The sequence below is a fragment of the Camponotus vicinus genome, unplaced genomic scaffold, assembly GCF_025532165.1.
Source record: "Camponotus vicinus isolate PSW18456_S1 unplaced genomic scaffold, iyCamVici1.0 SCAF_13, whole genome shotgun sequence".
Taxonomy (NCBI): domain Eukaryota; kingdom Metazoa; phylum Arthropoda; class Insecta; order Hymenoptera; family Formicidae; genus Camponotus; species Camponotus vicinus.
Window position 1 is genome coordinate 1,886,296 of NW_028141949.1, and position 20,470 is coordinate 1,906,765.

General features: G+C 36.6%; 1 protein-coding gene and 1 long non-coding RNA gene across 2 annotated transcripts in view; one reads left to right on the plus strand and one right to left on the minus strand.

The window, feature by feature from the left end:
• The first annotated feature begins 4,454 nt into the window (after positions 1-4,454).
• Positions 4,455-18,214, plus strand: LOC145963894 (protein FAM151B). Its single transcript, XM_083086216.1, has 5 exons — positions 4,455-4,701; positions 13,784-13,933; positions 15,879-16,114; positions 16,203-16,345; positions 16,871-18,214. The coding sequence occupies exons 1-5, from the start codon at positions 4,653-4,655 to the stop codon at positions 17,265-17,267; spliced, it is 975 nt and encodes a 324-aa protein (XP_082942342.1). The 5' UTR covers positions 4,455-4,652; the 3' UTR covers positions 17,268-18,214.
• Positions 18,215-19,670: 1,456 nt separating this feature from the next.
• LOC145963899 (uncharacterized) overlaps positions 19,671-20,470 on the minus strand; it is an 88,044-nt gene continuing 87,244 nt past the window's right edge. Inside the window, exon 8 of the long non-coding RNA XR_014436294.1 lies at positions 19,671-19,917. This is a non-coding gene — a long non-coding RNA (uncharacterized LOC145963899). The remainder of the gene's footprint in view (positions 19,918-20,470) is intronic.

Below are 20,470 nucleotides of genomic sequence, written 5' to 3' on the forward strand. Positions count from 1 at the left end.
TTATAACTTTTTTTATATAAGATTATTAAAATTATGTTATTCCTTTCCCTCCAATAAGTCAAATGCTCCAATTATTATGGATATGGAACATTAATATTCTATGTAAACTATGTGAATTATTTATAAAGACACAAAAGTTAATCATATTTTTAATTATAATAATTATTATTCATTTATAAAAAAAGCAAGAAATATTTTATAGACTTGTATTACAAATTTTGAATTACTTTTTATATGAGAAACTTGTAACGAGACGAGAGACAGTAGGAGAACATCTTTGACATCGATATTCAATTTCCGATGCGCGCAACAAAATACACACACATATACAAAACAAAGCAGAGCCAAGGAGAGACGATGACGATAGAATATATGCGCGGTGCGCAGGAAGTGCAATATTCGCACGTGCGGATCTCTTTTCTCTCTCCCTTTTTTTTTCCTTTTCGCACGATGCGCTAAACTGTTTATCGCGCGAATCGCGCGCGCATAACTCGAGCGCGTAACTCAAGTAAAATCGCATATTTAAAGCGGCACGCAATTGTTGATTTTGAATGTTGAATACGGAGGCACGAATACGCAAACAAGCCGCTAAACAAACACGCCGAGAGTTACAACAACGAGGCGAGCGAAGGAATTTTAGGAGGAGGAATAAGAATCGGATTCGCGATCACGCGCGATGCGAAAGATATCAAAAGCGAAGATACCAATCGCAAGTAATCATCGTGGAGTAAAAATTTGTGTTAGATATATAATATTTCGGCGTGTTTTGAAAAATGGATCCATTAATAATTGTTTCTTTCATTTCCGGGCGATAAAGCGATAAAAAATAATTTTACATTTATACAGTTAAAATAAAATATTGTCTTATCGTGTTATCGATACCGCGATAATATATCACTTGCGCAATCGTTAAAAACATAACATTATATTATATTTACGTAAGCATACGTGCATTAATCACCAGCGAATTAAAACGTTCTTCACTTCGCAAAAAAGAAAAATCGAATAATATTGAAATAAAAAAATTCGCACAAAATGCCTCGTATCTTTAAATGTATTTATCTAACGTCGAAATCTTACGTCAAATCTTACGATAAACTTACTCTATCTCATCTATTGCTAATGAAGCCTGCAAAGAAGATTACCCACAAGAACGTGGATGGAGATTCAATGTCGAGGAAACGCTCCGAATCTCCCGGCTTTAGCTCCCTTCTTTGTTTTTCCGCACCGGCGAGTGAAATTTGCGATGGCATTAGCATACAGGCGAAAATTGGAACGTCTAATTGTCACATCTGCCTGTCGCGTCTGGAACGCTTTTTTAAAGTAGATGTACCTGAGCGAGCTCGTCTCGAAACAAGGACAAGTAATTTCGATTCTGATCAACAAGGGATATCATTTGCTATTGTCTCGTGGATTTTCCACCTATTTCCCTATCGTATCTCATCGTGGCGCCAGACCCAGACTAGAAGGTCTGAAAAATTTGGGAAATTGGGAAACACGAGGAAGAACTATTTATTCTCGTCGAGAACAGAATTCATAAATGCGAATGATTTGAAAACATCTTCTTGCACTTTACCTTCGTAAATCGAACATTTTCACAGCCTTCAGGTTTTCCTTCAAAATCTTTTCAGAAAACTCTGAAAAAGTTTGATACGTCCTGCGACAGTCGGGAAGACGAAAAACGCAATAGTTATGTTGAAGATACTTCCTGAATAAAAAATCGAACGTTTCTAATTGAAAGCGTCCATCGGCTAACTGAAGATGGCCATCGCGAATATTAAAAGAGCTCTTGCAGCGATATTCTCAATTACCCTGGAAATAAAATGATATAAATCATATAGCACGTCGTGCGTCTCTAATTTTTTTCATTCAATATTAACTGCGCCATCGCGAGTGCGCGATCAGATATAAAACGCGAATATAATCAATGACGCATAATGGCTTATATCACAGGCACGAACTTTGAGCAAATATTACCTATGCGTTGCAACGAGATCGTTAGAGAGAGAAGTCAGTTTTAAAAAGCACAAAAGGGCCGTAATTCCAACATTAAATAAATAAGCCGCCCTTTTCTCTGCAAAAATAGCGTGACGTTTATTCGTGAAATTAACTCATTAACACCATTGACCTGTCGCGCCAGCTTGTAAACGATAATTATATTTGTGCCTCTTACAAACATCATTACAAACGAAAATTGTTGAGGGAATAATATATAGCCGATTCTATTTTATAGACAAATATCCAAAATAAATTATATAATATTGATAAAGAGAAAATTAAAGATGCATAAAATTCATGAATATGCAGACTACAATTGAACATTTAATTAATTTTATTTAATTTATAATCCTGTAACACAATAAACAGTTAATTTTCTCTCGCGTTAAAGATAATTATGAATTTCTACTTCGTTGTTATAATCGTGAATAATTAGTACAGCTTCTCCTTTTTTTTAAAGAAAAGGTACACATACATAGAAACTTACTGAATTTAATAATTTATTATATATTATGCGGATGTTTCGAGAATTGAATACTGGATACAAGGAAATAATCATTCATAAATTCAGTGAATCAAGCTTAAAACGTCACTCTGTGAATTGTTTTTGTTAGCGCCACGAAACGATAAGACGCACCGTTTTTTTCCACAAAATGTTACACGTCTGACACATCACGTAAATTTGTACATGTACATAATACAACCGAATGATTCACTAGATAAGAAGAGATTATAACGATTCAGCGACATTCTGATACCAGGAAATGTAGTGTTTAATAGTCACGCGCTTATAAAAAGAGATAACATTCGAAGATCTAATTATAATTTCGTTGAATTTTATTAATCTACTAAAATTTCCTCGGTCATAAAGATTTTCTTAAAAAATATTCCTTTACGCGTTTTAATATTCCTTAACACTACGACAATTTCGCCAAATTTTAAAACAATTAAAAACAAATAGCTAGAATGAATAAAATAAATTCTACTTCTTTAAGTTAGTAGAGAAAGAAAAATTTTTCTTAAATGCAAATTTTTTCGTGAATAAAAAATATAGTGATTTATCGAAAAGATTAATTATTCACATCACGACGAATAAAAATGTTAAACGTTACTTGTTCTTTCGAGCAAGAGAGCATATGTCTTGTTAGAAAAAAGTTGTTCGCATCGTAAAGAGAAGAATGGTAAATGTTTCACCAAATATAAAAGTTGTGCGGAATTGGTGCTTAGCGCCTGCCCTACGGTCGTGAACCCTCGGCAGATGTTTCACCCCGCCGTGCCACGCCGGGAGTCACGAAAACGACCCTTGTCGCCCACATTTATGGTTCGTTTGGGGATCCTGTACCGAACACATGTCGAGCAAAGTCACGATGAACTCTGCGCAAAACAACGCGTTATAACTACGCAAACTCGTTTCATTCGTGCTTATAACACATAAATTGTCAGCCTTGTCCTTTCAGAAATCCCATCAAAGTTTCAGTTGATTAAGTCCCGTAAGGGTGTCTCCGAATTAATTGAATCTAATATTGATAAAACATTACATCGTGAGCCAATGGATTAATGCTCTTATTGTTTGATCGATCTCTCTGCTTTTCAAAGTTGCCATGAAAATTTCGAGTAAATGTAACGTGTGAAAATTGCTTATTATAGTAACTATGATATAAAAGTATTGCTATGTAAAATATGATTATTCAAATAATAAACCTAAAGTAAGTACACCATTTTAGATTGCGTCATATTATCATGTATTCAAAGATATTTATTTCAGGCTCTAAAATAAATTATAATCATATCCCTAAAATAGATTATAATCATGTATATTTTTCTGTTCAATTAATAATCTTTTCCCTGCAAAATACATTATGATATGAGCATGCAACATATTCGTGCATGTATTCGCTCATATGTTTATAACTTTCCCCGTTTGTACAAGAAATAAAATCGTATTTTAAACGTACAATAGAATGAGCAGTGAAAAAAAAATTGGAAAATCTCCAACTCTTTTTCTCACGTATTCAAATTTCCCAAATCCCCAGGCGTGCGGTAACTTTTGTGCGACGAACAATCTACTTGTTCGATATTTTCGTGCTTGCGCGCCCTTTTTTTAAAAGTGCACATGTCAAAATTCATCGCGAAGATCTCAAACGAAAATCCCACGTCAAGCCACGATAAGCTACGACAACGATAAATCCTTTCTAATTCTTGCTGCTCAGAACGACTTTCCATTCGATCCACGCATAGTCCTTCCGCTCCCTCTCTCTCTCTTTTTCTTTCTCCCCTAAGTCCTGCGAGCCGTTTGAGACCCCACGTTTTGTGATTCGTGCCGGGGGCCCTCTCCCCCGAGCGAAAGAGGTGGTGAGAGAGCACGTGTGTACCGGCGCGGCATTGCGGCGCCGCGAAATATGACCGGCGGCCTATACGTGCCATTATGTACGAGCCTGGATTTCGACGATCAGCCGACCAACCGCTCCTCTCGTGGAGACAGTCAGTCGTTTCGAGGCCGCCGAGTTGACCGGGCGTCTTGCGGAAGAGCCGCGTCGGGTCGTACTGTGTGTCTCTTTCTCTCTCCCCATCGCTTCGCTTCTCTCTCACGCCGATCCGTCCCTTCTTTTGTTGGCCACCCCATTGCGAGTTCGGTACAGCCAGCATCGAGGACCATGGCGGGTACTGTAATCACAACGATTGCAATATTGCTAGCGGTGATCCGTAAGTCAACATGACGCAATTTAGAACGTTTAGAGCTACCTGAATGACACATGCTGTTTCGATGTGCATTGTATATCGTATCTTTATTTATATCGTTGCTCCGAAAATAAATGACACATTTATGCAACCAAATTCGTCCAACGATTATTTTATTACGGAGCAAGTATGGCTTTTTAGGGTCGGCTGTTTATGAATAACTCGAATTCGAATTGTTTTTAATTGAAAATATTTGAGTAATATATATTAAATTAATACTTTGCTCCAAAATCGTCCCATTACTCCAACAAAGAAATGAATTAAAATCAATGCTATTTTTATAAGGATATTATAGAGATTTCACTTTTTTTTAGCCTTGATTAGTAATGTTTGTGGCGTAAATCAAATGACAGCTTTTGTTGACAGCTCGACACAATGTTACGCGAGGACATAAGTCACCGCGGTAAGAATGATGGTCGCGATTTGCAAACAATGTGAAAGCGAGAAGCTCCGCAAAAGAAACCATTATCGATCTTGTTTTTTAAAACCATATCTTACAGAAGACAATTAGCAGATCGTGAAATCCGAGTCTAGGATAATTTTCTCGGACGTGGTAAAACCTATAGGGGTGCGCCTTGTGCATTGAAAAACTACACGCTCCTCTAATAGACGTATCGATTTTCTTTTTTCGTCACGTCGTTTCTCCGCTTGGCATCGCCAAAGGAAAGATGTCTTCTCCGAGTGTTAAATCCTGAATAAAGTTTACGTTGAGTTTAACAAGTAAAATCTCCGAAACCGAAACTCAAGCATAAATCTGCGAAATTTTTCGCAAATAGAAATCAAGAGAGATAAAACTTTAAAAAGTTTTCCAACGACAAAGACAATGATATCAACATACCGTCGACCTGAACGAACTGCTTAACGTATTGTGATTTTACGACCCAAGACTTTTTATAGATCACGTCGATACAAATGGCCTGGCATGTTCAATGTTACGGTGAGCAAATAAATTCCAACGAAAAGGTATTTCTACAAGCGGAAAGTTTCACAATTTAATTCAATTTACGCTTTAATACCTTAATCAAGGAAAAGAGAGGTGAGAAACAGGTTTTACGATGCACGAAATCCGTGAGCGGATAGTTAGTTAAACCTTGATTGTAGTCAATTAAAAAAATTTTCTAAATTTTCGCTCTATACTTTTGTTTTGCCTAACATTTTCTCGAAGTATTAATTCGAACGCCATTAAAAGCCGAAAGAGAGTTTTCATCAAACCGAGATCGCCATTAAAAGCCGAAAGAGAGTTTTCATCAAACCGAGAGAAATAAATTACAAGATGATAGAGGATACACGGTCTGAAGACCGCGATGACACGTAATAAATCCTCGTCTCGATCCGTCTCCCAATCGATCGCTAATAATAATTCTCACGGAGATGACGCACGCCGGTTAACGTATATACGTTCGCGAACTCGGTGAGATGTCTTTACGGTGAGCGCCTTACATTAGCTCTTAATTTTAATTGGCATCGCCGCCCGATGCATGACGCAATTAATCCCGTGACACTTGGGGATATTTATCATGCATGACTGACGCGCGTATCTTTCTCTTTTCTTCCTCTTCCTACTTCCGGGCTGTCATACATTCCTTCACTTTCAATGTGAACGCTATTTCCTTCGTTTATGACACATGAATGATACGGAATGATTGAGCTCTACCGAAACAATTGATGTAATTATTTGTTAAAAGATAATAGCGGTGAAAACATATTTTTCAACTACATTTTTTCATTGTCATAATATTTGTCACTAAAAAGGGAGTTGATCAAAGATTCGATACCTCCCACGATGCTGACATGCTTGCTTGTAAAGCGTGTTCGCGAAAATAGATTAACGTCGTAACCGTAGCGATACCGATGGCATACAAGTTACAGCATATCACGAGCACGAAAATAGTACGAAAATAAACTGTTTTTAGCACTCCTTTGCCCGATCATAGCAACGATTTACGAATACAGATGGTATAAACAGACAGTGCGGAAAATACAAAAATAACAAGACCGATGTAATCTCTAGTCAAAAATATTTCGATACAACGCAAATGAGGCTCGTGTCTACCGACGATCCGGAATATGTTAATGACAGATCGATGTACGTACCAGCATACGATATCTTTCTCTGAAATCAGGATAAGAGAAACGTAAACAATTAGCGTAAAAAGGTTTAAAACTCTCGGGGATGAGATCTCGTGACGTAAGTGAGTCTCATTACGAAGATGAATGGGATAGGCAGCGATGATTGCCAAAGGAGGCAATTAATTAGCTATTTATATCGGGTTCAGCGATAACGCCGCATAAATTTGAAATTTGTGATCCATGAGAATTAACGAGGCCTCACGATGCATGTCAACAATCTTCGTTAATGACCTGTATTTTCGTTGTGAAATGTATTAATATCAAATATACAATAATTCACGATCAACATTATCATATTATTTCACGTCGCAAGTCATCATGACGTATTCAAACGGACACCAACATCGAAATGACAATCGCGTTGAAAAGTAAATCGCATTGCATTTCGCTGCAAAAGCAAAACACTAATGGCAATGAAAAGCAAGATCGCATCAATCGCGCGAACATCCAGACCGAGTACAATGACTCGTCATGAATAATTCGTATCGAGAAGCGTTATAACGAGAGATGAAAACAAGTGTGGTGTTGGGTCGCGATGTTATTACGCAGCGCGTTACAAGGTTACTTCGATACGATATTGAAGTGTCTGTAAAATCCTATGTTGCAAATAAATTATCGAGGAGTACTTATTTGAAAAGACAGAATCATTCCGATGCCACATGACTGTGCCATAATCTCGCTTTAATATACATTAATATAATGTATATTTTTATCGCATTTCGACAAAGAGAATATACCTCATGTGCATAGAGATACTGGTATCACACAGTACAATTTCCTTATCTGTGTATTGGAGACGCCAATCAATTTTATTCGACGACATCACCTGAATGGAACTCGCCAGACGACATAACATCGTTTATGTGAAATGAGAAAAAAATACCGAGCTGATAACAGGCTGTTTATTCGCGATAAGCAGAATAAATTCATCGTTCTGATGTACTCTGGAATGCAAGTATTATACACGTTTGGTATATGAAAGATTATGCCCAAATATGTTTGACTGAGATATAAAAATTAGAAACTTTCCGTAGGTGCGGTCGTTGACTTTAGAGTAGAAGTCGAAACGCTCGCGAATCAATTGTGTGAATCATAATTTGCGATCTAGCATGAATAGAGATCGAAATAAATTGTCATCGCGTAAAAAACGATAATCCTTGGCGCATTAAAGGGCGATTGATATTTCTAAATAAAAATATTAATTTATAATTACTAAATACATAATCGAATGAGTAAATATTTATTTAATAGATATTTAATCGCATTTTTCTTTTGTAAGACATCAAATGATTCATGTTATCTCAATTCTAAACCAAAAACTCTCGGAAAAGAAGTTTAAAGAATGCTTTTAGAAATTATTATTCTGTGCTTACGTCTGAATTCACCAGGTAGCCGTATTTTCATATTTAATCAGTAAATTCAAACAGCGAGTTTTGATATCAAATTTGGAATTAATATTCTACACGTGCGATCCGCGAGGTCAAATTCTGCGAAATCTTTAACTTGGTTTTCAAACTTGGTTAAACTTTTAGACTCAGCGTAATCTATGATGCAAGTCCGTAATTGTACCTCAAACTCCGTTATAATTTAATGGAAGATCTCTTGATAAAATAGCAATATATAATAAATGGCAAAAAATTGCTTTCAGAAGTCAACTTTTTTAATAAAATTGAACAAATTTTGTCGCATATATTAATGAGTCGAACCTTTACATTATAATGATATACTCTTCACTACCCAAATCAAGCCGACTGTTAATAGACTGTCAATCGGCAGAAAAAATCTAAAGTCGATTTCGAAGTCAGACTGAATGTCAACTAACAGCCGACAAATGACTCGATTATAGTCGACTATCAGTCAGCCGATAAGTCGACTTATTATTTTATGACAATTATAAGTCAATTTTCAATCAATTTAATGTTATCTATATTACTCACTCGGTGTGTAATATTTCTGAAACATTGCAATGTCCATTTGAAATATTAGCAGTATTACAGAAATATCTCACGATTATTTCTGCAACATTTCTGGAATGTTTCAATGCCCGTCTTAATTATTTCGAATGCAATATTATTGAAAGATTTTCAGTAATATCTCGGTAATATTATTAAAATGTTATTCCTTTTGTTTCTGATAGACGAATATCTTCGAAAACTTGTAAAAATATATAAATATCCTCGCAATAGGAATACTTTAATATACGCAATAAATGGGCTATTTCCCATTTATCTCGTTTACTTTCAAATAATCTGTTCTTTTTTTTAAATATTTCAGATGTAAAGTTACAATTGAAATGTTAATGAAATATTTCTGTACCATTTTCGAACATTACAATATTTCAACAATTACATGCCAAGTGGGTAACTAATAAATTTTTATTTTAATAATGACATTTCTCAAAAACATAATCGATTTAGTTTTATTGTACTTTAATTATATAATATTGTTACTTATAATACAATTAAAAAATAACGAAATTAAATTAACCAAGTCTTTGAAAATGTCCAATTTAATTCAAATAATAATAATAAGTATATGTATAAACATGGAACAATATACCGAAAAAACAAAAAAAAGAAATGATCGAGATGATAAAAAGATCTTTTCTATGTTGTCTTTTTTGACGAAAAGATATTTTTCAATCGATTTTTCGTGTTACCAAAAAAAACGACTTTTAATTTCTTGAAAATATTCGACTTTTAGTCGATTATTTAAGTCGACAATAAACCATACTAAAAATAGTTGACTAAACGTCGACTTAAAAAGTCGACTTCAAGTCGATTAAAAAATGTCGACTATCAGTCAAATAGTCTTTCGTGCTATGTATATGTCATGCGAGTGGCTAACATGATCTGATATAGTCCGACATGACTGATTTAGTATCTTTTGATAACAAAATTCCATTTCTATTAAAACTTACGTGAAACCTCAGCAAACATTGAAATAATCAATTTAGAAAAACACGATCATTTACTTAAAAATATATGAGATCACTTTACTTAAAAATATATGAGATATACGCTCACAATTTAAACAGTTTGGAACAAGCATGACAGATGGCCTATCAGCTGTTTGTAAGATTGCCTGTACATTATTATTTATCATCGACACTTTACACTTGGCATCACAATACATAAATCACTTCATGATTATGCAATTCGTTCTACGAAATTAATGTAATGGCTACAATTCGTGGTATGTAATCTTCAACATTTGTAATCATATTTTTCGTCTTGGAAGATAATCGAATATACAATCATACATTGTTAGCATTACATAAATAAATATTTAAAATCAGTAATTTAATAATATATTTCTCGATGCTTTTCAAATATAACTGATAAAATAACTAAAGAGAAATTAAATATAATTTTTTATATTTTGCCCAAATCTTTCTCGTCTGCTGGACCAAAAATATCGATTATATCAAACAAGTTTCAGATTCCTATAAATAATTTTCTGATAGTCAAGTGATCTGTTCTGCATTTCTATAGAACTAGTTTGACTAACATGAAATTCCGTCACGTAAATCCGCGAGATATCGGATTCCGTTTAAAGTTCCGAATTGCTGCTCACGAGCAGTCGATTTCTACTTTAATCGAGATTCAAGTTCGTTGATAATATGTAGATGCGGCCATAAGTCACGCTTTGTCAGTCTTCGGCTGACTAAGGCAAAATCCGTCGAAACGAGGTCCCGCCTCGTCGGAGAGATGACCCGAGTCTTCAGATGCACATTCTAAGCGGAAGAGAACGGCGGTAGTAGCGGTTATTTGCAAACTATACGCGGCGCAGTGACGCGTGAAAGATGCTTTTATCATCCCACGAGGGCATCGGAATTCTTTTGTACATCGCGAGAGAGGCAGCCAAGCCGCCGGTGGTGCTGTTCACGGAACTGGAAGCCTGATTTGATTTCATTGTTGCATCCTCGTTGCATCCACGACACAATGTCACAAGCTAAGAAAATACGGGCCGCAATGACGGGTCTGTAATTCTGTAAGATATTGCACAGCTGAAAAACCGATATGCAATTCGTGACATTTTATAGTGAAACGAGAATGCGATAAAAATTGACGCTCAGGTTGGGAATATCGGAAGTTGTTAAAACGAAATTTTACACGGGACCAACGGTGAATGTTTTACACCGAAATACTGGTGTAAAAGTTGTTTTCCCATATGTTTCAAGTATGTAAATTTATATACGTCCATACATGTATCTGTTTTTTTTTCTTCTTATCCGTCTTTTCTACATATTTAATATTACAGATGGATAATATATGTATACATACGAAAATATACTATTATTTCATGGATCATAGAAGACATTGCATAGCTAAAGAGCCGATATGCAATTCGTGACATTTGTCATTTAATACTGAAACGAGAGAATACGATAATCTTGAAGATAGAGAGTCTCTTTATAATTAAATTTTTTAATTATAAAGAGAGCCTCTTATAATTAAATTTTTTAATTTTGTTTTCTATTTTTTACTACGCCCCATCCCTTTAAATAGATTACACGCAAATGTATTCTGTTATCTCAAGAGAAACTTCATAGTCGCAAAGTCAAATTTATTAATCAATCAATGAATCAAGCAATGAAACTTCTATTTCTAACTTTAATTAATTCTTCACTTCGCGTGCACGAAGTGGATGTTTCAATTTGTGGAGGACTCTATTGCAACACTATGTTATACAATAGATACACGTGGAAGACGTCGCGCTTGCGTTTTTAAAATTAGATATTTCCGGATCGGTAAAAACATACATCGACGTTGAATGCACATCACGCTATGCGTTTCAAAAAATAAAATATTTACTTTTGCCAGGTCATATGACGCGAAGAATTCCACGATTCCAACTGTATAATAATAAAACCATGAGCGGTGCAACGGCACGGATAATCTCGAGAGAACAGATGATCGGTTGTCCAACCAATTAGTTGGCCTGAACTCGACCAGTTCAATCGCCTCGATCTTCTAGTATTCGGTCGCGCAAGCAAACCTCGTAACAAAAAAGAAGGACCGCTCTCACGGTTTTCCCTCGTGGCTAAACCGGTTCGAGCACAGTACGGCCCCTGTATAGGACTGCCGTGCCGGAAATGGCCGTTTCGTAGACATTGTAGCGATGATAGGCTTGATAGAACGTGGGGGGAACTCGGATTTTGACAATGTACGCAAGGATGTACAAACGAATACGCCTATATTGAGCGAGACTCCAAGGAAGAAGACTTTCAAAAGATACTTGCTACGTCTCATGAGTAAAGAATCAAAACGAATTTAATATGGCGTGACCAGTTCAAATACTATTTGCTGACTCACCCCTTTGCTATCGTGTGTCTAAGTACACGAACGAGCATTAGCTCGCTGTAGGAATGTCATTAAATTAACCCGGGAGTGGTCGCGCTAAAGTTTGTTATCACTCGGCAAATACAATTTGCTCACGACATTTCTTCTATCCAGTTGTGAGTTAATTTCTCTCGTATTATGTCCCAGGTGATATAAATATTTTATATCTCCGTACAATGTACATAGGTATCATAAAAAAATGTGAAATTTCCACAGAGATACAATTGTAACGCGCAAGTATTGTTCGCAAAAATACAAATATTCGCATAGTTCGATAGTATATTATTTTAACTGCAACGGAAATATACGGATAGAAGGCTACTAATGTTTTAAAAAAAGCCGACCCAGCATCTCTTCATTGACCGACCATATTTAGTCCATGATCACTGGATCGGAAACGGGTCAATCGGAATCATTGGCGCGGCTTAGCTATCGATTCTTTGCACGAACAGAGAGTTTTCCAGAAAAACTTTGTAAAAAATAAATGACTAATTCCGAATAACTTAATGAGCGTATTAATTTAATCCGGCTAATCTGCGGGTCTACGCGATAAAAAGATTCTCCGTAATTCTTTTTGCTCTGGCTAGAAACTGGTGGTAGACAAGGAACAAGCATTGCTTTAAGTCGTGAGGCGATTAGTCACTGAAACTTTTTTTATCATGGTCGGTATTAAACTTTAAGTGACACCCGCATTGTCGAACGCAGCATGCCTATAAAACCGCTATCGTTTTCCTTTTCAAAGAACAAAACCAAGAAGGAGAATTTTTAATCAAGAGATACATTTGCCTTGATATTTCTCGTCTGGCCGCGAAATTTCACTCACTTTTGGTATTTTTATTTATATCGAACTTAATTTTAAAGATCAAAGCAAATTTTTACCGTACTTGGCCCCGCTGCTGGCCATTCATAAAAAGACCCAGTCAAAAGAGAGGCCAATCGCCCTCGTAATCTGTTCGAAGGGGTCATTCGACGCGTAAGGTTTGCTCACCACATGGCTCGGAATGCACCGGAAATGGTAGCCCACTAGAGAGAGAGAACCGTACTGTGGAATTTTTCGACGCAATCCCGTTATTAATTCATACAGACGCGTCCCCGAGCGAGCGCCGATTTATTTTCCCCGACTACGTACGGCGCTCTGTGACGTATGTAATTCACTTCTATCGATATTTACGCCGCCAAGCGAATCGACAAAATAAAAAAAAAAGAAATATTTCGCCGGAAAGAGCAATATATACGTGTATATCTCGGCGAGATGACCCCCGGATTCGTGGCCGCTCGGCTCGCCAACCGACGATGGTAGTTGGCAACCCCTCGTGACAAATGAACGTGATTATATCGATCGACCGGCACAATAGAAGGAGAGCGAGCAGGGTTCTCTGTCGTCTCCGAGAGAACAGCCGGTTGCCGCGAGAAATTCTCGAGTCCTCGCTCAATTATGAAGCGAATATTGGGTCATGGTTCGCGCGGTCTCGGGAATACTGATGGAGAGAAGGTCAAGTCCATGAGCGTTACTGATGCAAATGCAAAACGCGACCTGATAAAATACAGCTTAGTGGCTTCCCGTGTTTCAGAGGCTGCCCTGTGCAACGACAACAGTTCGTGCTGCCATGTCTCGCCGGATCCGACCAAGTTCTTCCCCAACGTCGAAGGCAATCTCACGAAGATTGTCTGGGCGCACGCCGTCAATAGTCTGGCGGAATTGGAAAAAGCACTTTTGTCAGGTAGGTTGATCGCGATTCGTAGCCTAAGTTTCCTCCGTTTTTTCCGTTTATTGCACTCGAAAGATGGAGAGAAGAACGACGGCACTCTGATTATTCTCGCGTGTTGAGATATCGCCGGCATTGTCGTAAGCGTCGAAATTGCTTTGAAGGTATTGGACGCGGTTTTAATAAGCATCCCATTGTTTTTGTAGATAGGAAAAATTTTTAATTATTAAACCGCTTTCTTTTCACGTAAAGTCACGACATCATTAAAATTTTAACGGACCTTCGAATTAATATATTTTTTAATTTAAAGTCTAAATATGACGGCCATAATGCATTTAGAAAAGATTTATTTAAGATTTATTTAAGGCAATATTTAGATGAAAACAATAAAGAAATAAAGTATTATATTTTTATATTTTTGAAATATGAAGACGAAAACTAATATTAACACGCTAATAAAATTGCAAAAGATGATAATGACATAATAAAATTCTTTAAATAATTCATATCCGCAAGCAGCAATTGGCAGATCTGATAGAATAATAATTGATAAGAGTGCAATATTAAATAGTACGAATAATTTAGGTATGCATATCTATCTATGAAACGGCACCTTGAACTATTTTGGTTGCAAACGTGCAACAGTCACGGTAATTATTTAATGTCAAAAAATCGGGAAATAGCCTCGACAAAACGTCGCGTCCCGATAAAATACTAATGTATTATAATTTTGCTATTTTCATCGATCATCAATGTATTAATAATTGAATGAACTTGGTAGCGTTTTGCGACATTAATCTTCAATGCTGACGCTTTTTTGCATTTGTCTCACTCTCATGGATATCCCACATCGAGATATGTCTTTGTGTCGACCCGCATGATGACATGTATTTTTACATTGGCGCGCTTTAAATAATGGTGTGGGATGTCCTTGAAAAGTGCGCTCACAGAAATATCGACAGCAAGGGAGAAAGCTTTATACAGTATCCGCTTTACAAGATTTATCTCACACGCCTTCACAAAGCAAGTCTATATAAAATATATAAGTGACATTGATTAAGTCTCGTATTTTCGATAGACATCTTCCCCTTCGATATATATGATGTACGTACATTTTATATCTCGACACGGGATATACGCCAACTTTGAACTCGAAACTTTTCTCAAACTTCGCGCTTCAACTCCGAAGAAAAAAAATTCAAGTCTTCGTATTTAAATTTCCTATTTCCGTACGATTGAATCCTTGTAGATAAGTCGTTTGTACGCAGTCACGTCCGATGTAGAGTTTTCGGAAAAGTACATTCGTGCCTCCGTTGAATCTCAATAAAGTGCCAAAGTGCAAAGTAATCGCAAATGAAGAAAAACTTTCGATTTTTCAACTTCATAATTTAATTCCGCGATTATATCTTTCACACACACAATGACAAAAATATTATTGAAGATCAAAATTCTAAATGTCTTCCTATCCTCTCCCTCCTCTCTCCTCTTTGCCGATAGATTATACATACTTTCTTGCATATTACTACACATTATCAAATTATCATAATTTCTATTACATGAAGAACGTTCAGCTTCTTTTATAATTCCCCGCAAAGCGTCGCTTTGATATTCACAAGAAAGAAATGTCGTATCTCTAGATCGTAAAGTACTTCTCGTTTCTTTTCGAACAACTTGACAATTTGACGTCAGCCTCTGTAGTCCATCCTCTGTAGTCTCCATCATGAAAAAGCCAGGATTTTCGGTCATTTGAGCTTCAACACTAACGAACGTGTGGATCCGGCAATCTTCCAGCCTCTTTAGGGCGTGATCGATATTCCCTGCACGTATATGCACATACCAGAACTCTCCTCCCGCTCAGCCGGTCGTCTCAAGCTATGCCTCATATACGCTTACATGCACACACACGTACATACATACACATACATACGAACGAACAGACAACCGACTTTCCTTTTTAAAGAGGATATCATGATGCTGGAAGCCGACGTCGTTGTTGGAAAACTTAATACTACTAGCAATCAAACTGGTATCCCGATAATGGCGCATCCACCGGCCAATGAGAGCGATCTATCACTCGAGAATTTCCTCGACCTCAGCATTCACAGTAACAGTACATACAAGGGCATTAAACTGGATTTTAAATCCAATGAAGCATTCGAGATTAGCAAGCCTATTCTCACAAAATTTCGAACAAATGTATGTATATATATATATATTTTTTTTAAATATGTAAAACGTATTTTTGAAAAATAAAACACATAAATAAAACATGTATTCGTTGCAGCTAACGTTTCCGGTATTCCTCAATGCGGACATTTTTCGTGGACCTGTGAACGCTACTACTACTCCGCTTAATGCGAAAGAATTTCTGAAAGGAGCTAACGAAACTATACCAGAGAGCATCCTCTCCGTCGGCTGGACAACCAGGTAAACAACTATCGAGACGCACTTGTGTGAACAGAGTAACAGCAGTTTCTAATACATAACCTTGTAATTAATTAACCGTATAAGCAAAGAAATATACATATATCGTGGCCATGGTATGATCTCTTATAAAAAGAGGGAGTTATAAATATAAAGTCCCTGAGAAGAGATAATCAACTTAACGCTTTGATAAAATACATATGTTGGATGTACGTCAATGCCAAAGACGCATATTAATAAAAATGTTTAAAGAATCAACGGATAAATAATAAGACAGATTTAGAGACTGGAAAAATCATCACTATTTGCAGAAAATAAAATTTTTATCAAGTTGCTTGATACTTAAATACAAATATTAATGGGCACATCGATATTAAATTGCATTTGTAAATTTTATTTTTTTTATTCGACCTATAAATACTAACAAAATAATGAAAATAAAATAAATTTTTATCTAGCCATATATTATAATATTATTACGACTATTATACTATTACGATTGATGTTTAACTATCTGTCATATTTTAGATATGGAAAGGACTTCAACATCAACGAGGGTCGATACAGTTCGGAACAGCTTCAAACCATGATCAACGCTCTAAAAGAGAATGAAGTTACTCAATCGGTAACTTATCCCGTACGAGCCGGCCTTGCAGCAAACGATATCGATGGCATAAAAACGTTGTTGAAGAACACGACGTTCACCAACGCGACACTAACGATCTGGTCGTCGGAGGGCGATTCCGTCGATGCCGCGAAGCTTTCGAAATTAATCAAAGATGTGGGACTCGATAAGGTCTACGTGGACGTGCCGGAAGATCTAAAGAACAAACTCGAACTCTCGGCTGCATCCACGATGAGTTCCACGATGATAAACCTGGGCGCGTCGACCATGGCGCTCCTGGTCCTCTTGAGGATGCTGTGAAATCTTCTTGAAGCTGCTGAAGAACGGAAACGTCGAGTGTAGACTTGTGACGAGATTCGAGAAAAAAGGAGCCCCAATCTCCTTTCATGCGAATCTCGATAAAAGAAATACGAGCGAACGACAGAATCCGATAACGATCACATGTTGTGAATATCATTTGATTACCCTCGCGATCGTTTCATCGGATCTCTGTCCGATTCATCGTGGCTATACTTTCTAAGACGTACCTCTGAAAATACTCGATTCGTCGCAACAAACACAATTTCCACAATATATCCTAAGAATCTTTCCCGCGCAAAATTATCAATACATTTTGTACTTAAAATCGGATTATTCAAACGACACGATTCCGTTGAAATGCAATCTTTTACAATATATTTGACGCAGTATAAGTTACATAACGTAAAAAGGCATTTGTATATCGACGCGTATCGATTCACATATCGCGAGAGTAACTTTAATACCTGTTAAAAGAATATTGTAATGCTATGTACCTACTGTTAATTAATGTCGACAAGATTTCTTAATATATTGCATCACGCTTCGTTAAAGAAATACATTGATACATGGAACGATCGTAGAACCGGTCGCACATTTAAAAGAATCATTGTATAAAGTATATACTCGTAAAAAGTGCGCATCTAATAAATTTCTTTCATCTTTTTTTCTGAGAACGTTATGAAGAAAAGGCATTTTATGTGCAACCTTATATTAAGTGCTACGTGTATTGTACTTGCCGCGCACATTCATCGTGTTTAATGTCCCTTTGCAATATTCACTGTATTATTCTCTATACCTGCGTTAACATATCTCCGATCTAGGTACAGCGAAAGATAATATTTAGTCTCTATGTAAACTACATATCTAAGCCAAAGGATTAAAAATGCAGTATACGATATGAGTGCATTGCGTTTGATAACGAGTCAATAAAATAATGCATAAAATTATCCAGAAAACCTTTCCGAGATTATTTATCCCGAGGGAGTCTCATTTCTAGTCTAAAATATTTTCAGCCTCAGATATTCATAAATTGTACATTAAATCAAACGAAACTCACTTAAATTCAATGATATCTAAAAATTAGAGATTGTAATCTCTAATTGAATGGAATGCTAGTCTCATTAAAATCTATGTTATCGTAAAATTATAATAAAATAGTTGATATGATTTGCTCATTCAATAGAATCTCTATCGCTGCCATTGTCATATACAATTATCTATGAAAATGAAATGCAAACCGATGCGCACAGTGACTATGAATGAGGTAATCTAATTTTGTCAGAAGAAAATAATGGCATATTGTGCGCTGCAGCCTCTATTATGTTGATGCATAGTTTTTCCTTAGCGTTGGCAGACTTATGTATGCGACATTGAACGTCAGTAAAACCACCGTATATCCGTGATGACAAAGACTAGCAGCCTTTAAACAGACTACTTTCATTTTCGTGAAGCTGTAAAGATTATTACAAAGAACCGTCTGTTTATGAACTACCAGCTGCGGGTTGTTCCGGTTAACTAGAAGGAGTTAAAAAAAGTCGGAGCACTAAAAGGTTCTCATCAGCGATGTTTGCATTTTAAATACGAAGTATAAACCATATAGGATCTACCCTGTTTGCTTTCCTCGTGTTTGTCGTCTAGTTATCTTCGAAGTACTTCCGTTCTCGCTACTCGGCGTAAAAGTGGTTTCAATGTTCGTTTATCGATCGAGGAAATTATAAAATAATGTTATGCTCGTCGACAAAGAGTGCGAACAGCTGTTACTTAAAATTTTCCCAAATTTCCCTCGAGATTGGACTTCATTTTTTGCTTAAAATAAAGTTTATTTCGCGTGGATTATGAATATGCAAATTTTCAGATAGACCGAGTTATAATTCCGGAGAAAACGGCCGGTAAAAGTATTATTAGGGGTAAAAATTAAAGTTTTTATAAGATTGAAAATTAAACGCGATAATTCGATCCTGGAAACTTGCATATTCGTAATCTACGCGTCATAAATTATTTACTTAATGCCAAAAATGAAGTCCAGTTGGGAAAATTTTGGACAACAGACTCATGGACATTTACCCGCACTCTTTATCAAACATATTTTAGAAAGGGAGAGAAGAAGACCAACGAACGTCCTTCGTTGCAGCTCGACAAACACACCATGACGGAAACTTATTGCTGTCTCCGGAATGTCGAGCCTCTCGCGAAGTGACAAAATCGACGCTTTCTCTCTCACCGGGGGGGAGATGCCACGTTTGACGTCTCAAGGTGAACGTGGTGAAAGAGGAGCCGTATCGGCGAACGTACCGTGGAAGGTGTCGTCGTTCGAGAGATGTCAAAGGTCGCGGCGGCGATGTATCAGCCTCGCGGCCTTGGAGGATACAGAAGAAGAAGGTTATTGTGGTTATCGCAATCGGATACCGAGACGCGCGTTCTTTGTCGCCCCTTTCGCAGGTTGCCACTCAGCAGGTGCACCGTGCAAAATGGGATTCTCTACGTGCGTGGCGAGAGAGCGGCGATCATCAGATGAAAGTGTATCTGAGATTGCGGCCGTCGCGGCGGGTGTTCCACGCGCTGCTATTTTTTTGGTTCATCCCAGTCTCTACCCCTACCTCTGCACCCTCGCAATCGTTATTAGAATGTTGGGAACGATTTATTTCTGTAACTAAGAAAATCAAGAGTATTTATGGTAAATGCGCATTTCGAAGATTCAAACTGCTATCATATTCATAAACGTTAATATTATTTAAATATAAAAATAATATAGAAATAAAAAAATTAATTAAAAATTTTCCGTTACATATTGAATATAACGTAAAAGTTACAAGCCCGCTCAAATTATCTATTATCATAAATAGAATTATATTATCACAAATAGAAACTGATATTTCTTTGAAATGGCAAAGTGACCCAAAAGCATAATCTCCACCGATAACCCGGCTGAACTTTGTTAAAAATGCGAAATCAAAAGATAACGAAAGTAAACGTGTGATATTATTACGCCGACAAGTCGAAATAATTTTTGTTTTTAATTTATAATATGGATTTTATTTAAATACGTTCGCCATCACATATATTCAATAATTTGTAACATTATAAATCATACTATCGGCATATCAATGTGTGAAATATTCAAAGATTTAAATGAGCTAATAAGATATTAATACTCCGATGTACTAATTTAGCGAAATTGTAATATATCACTCGACTATAGATAG

Excerpts from the sequence above, each read along its gene's own strand:
- LOC145963894 (XM_083086216.1), top strand. The coding sequence starts at position 4,653 with ATGGCGGGTACTGTAATCACAACGATTGCAATATTGCTAGCGGTGATC. Across the intron at positions 4,702-13,783 it reads AATATTGCTAGCGGTGATCC|AGGCTGCCCTGTGCAACGAC; the intron begins GTAAGTCAACAT and ends CCCGTGTTTCAG. Across the intron at positions 16,346-16,870 it reads TCCGTCGGCTGGACAACCAG|ATATGGAAAGGACTTCAACA; the intron begins GTAAACAACTAT and ends GTCATATTTTAG.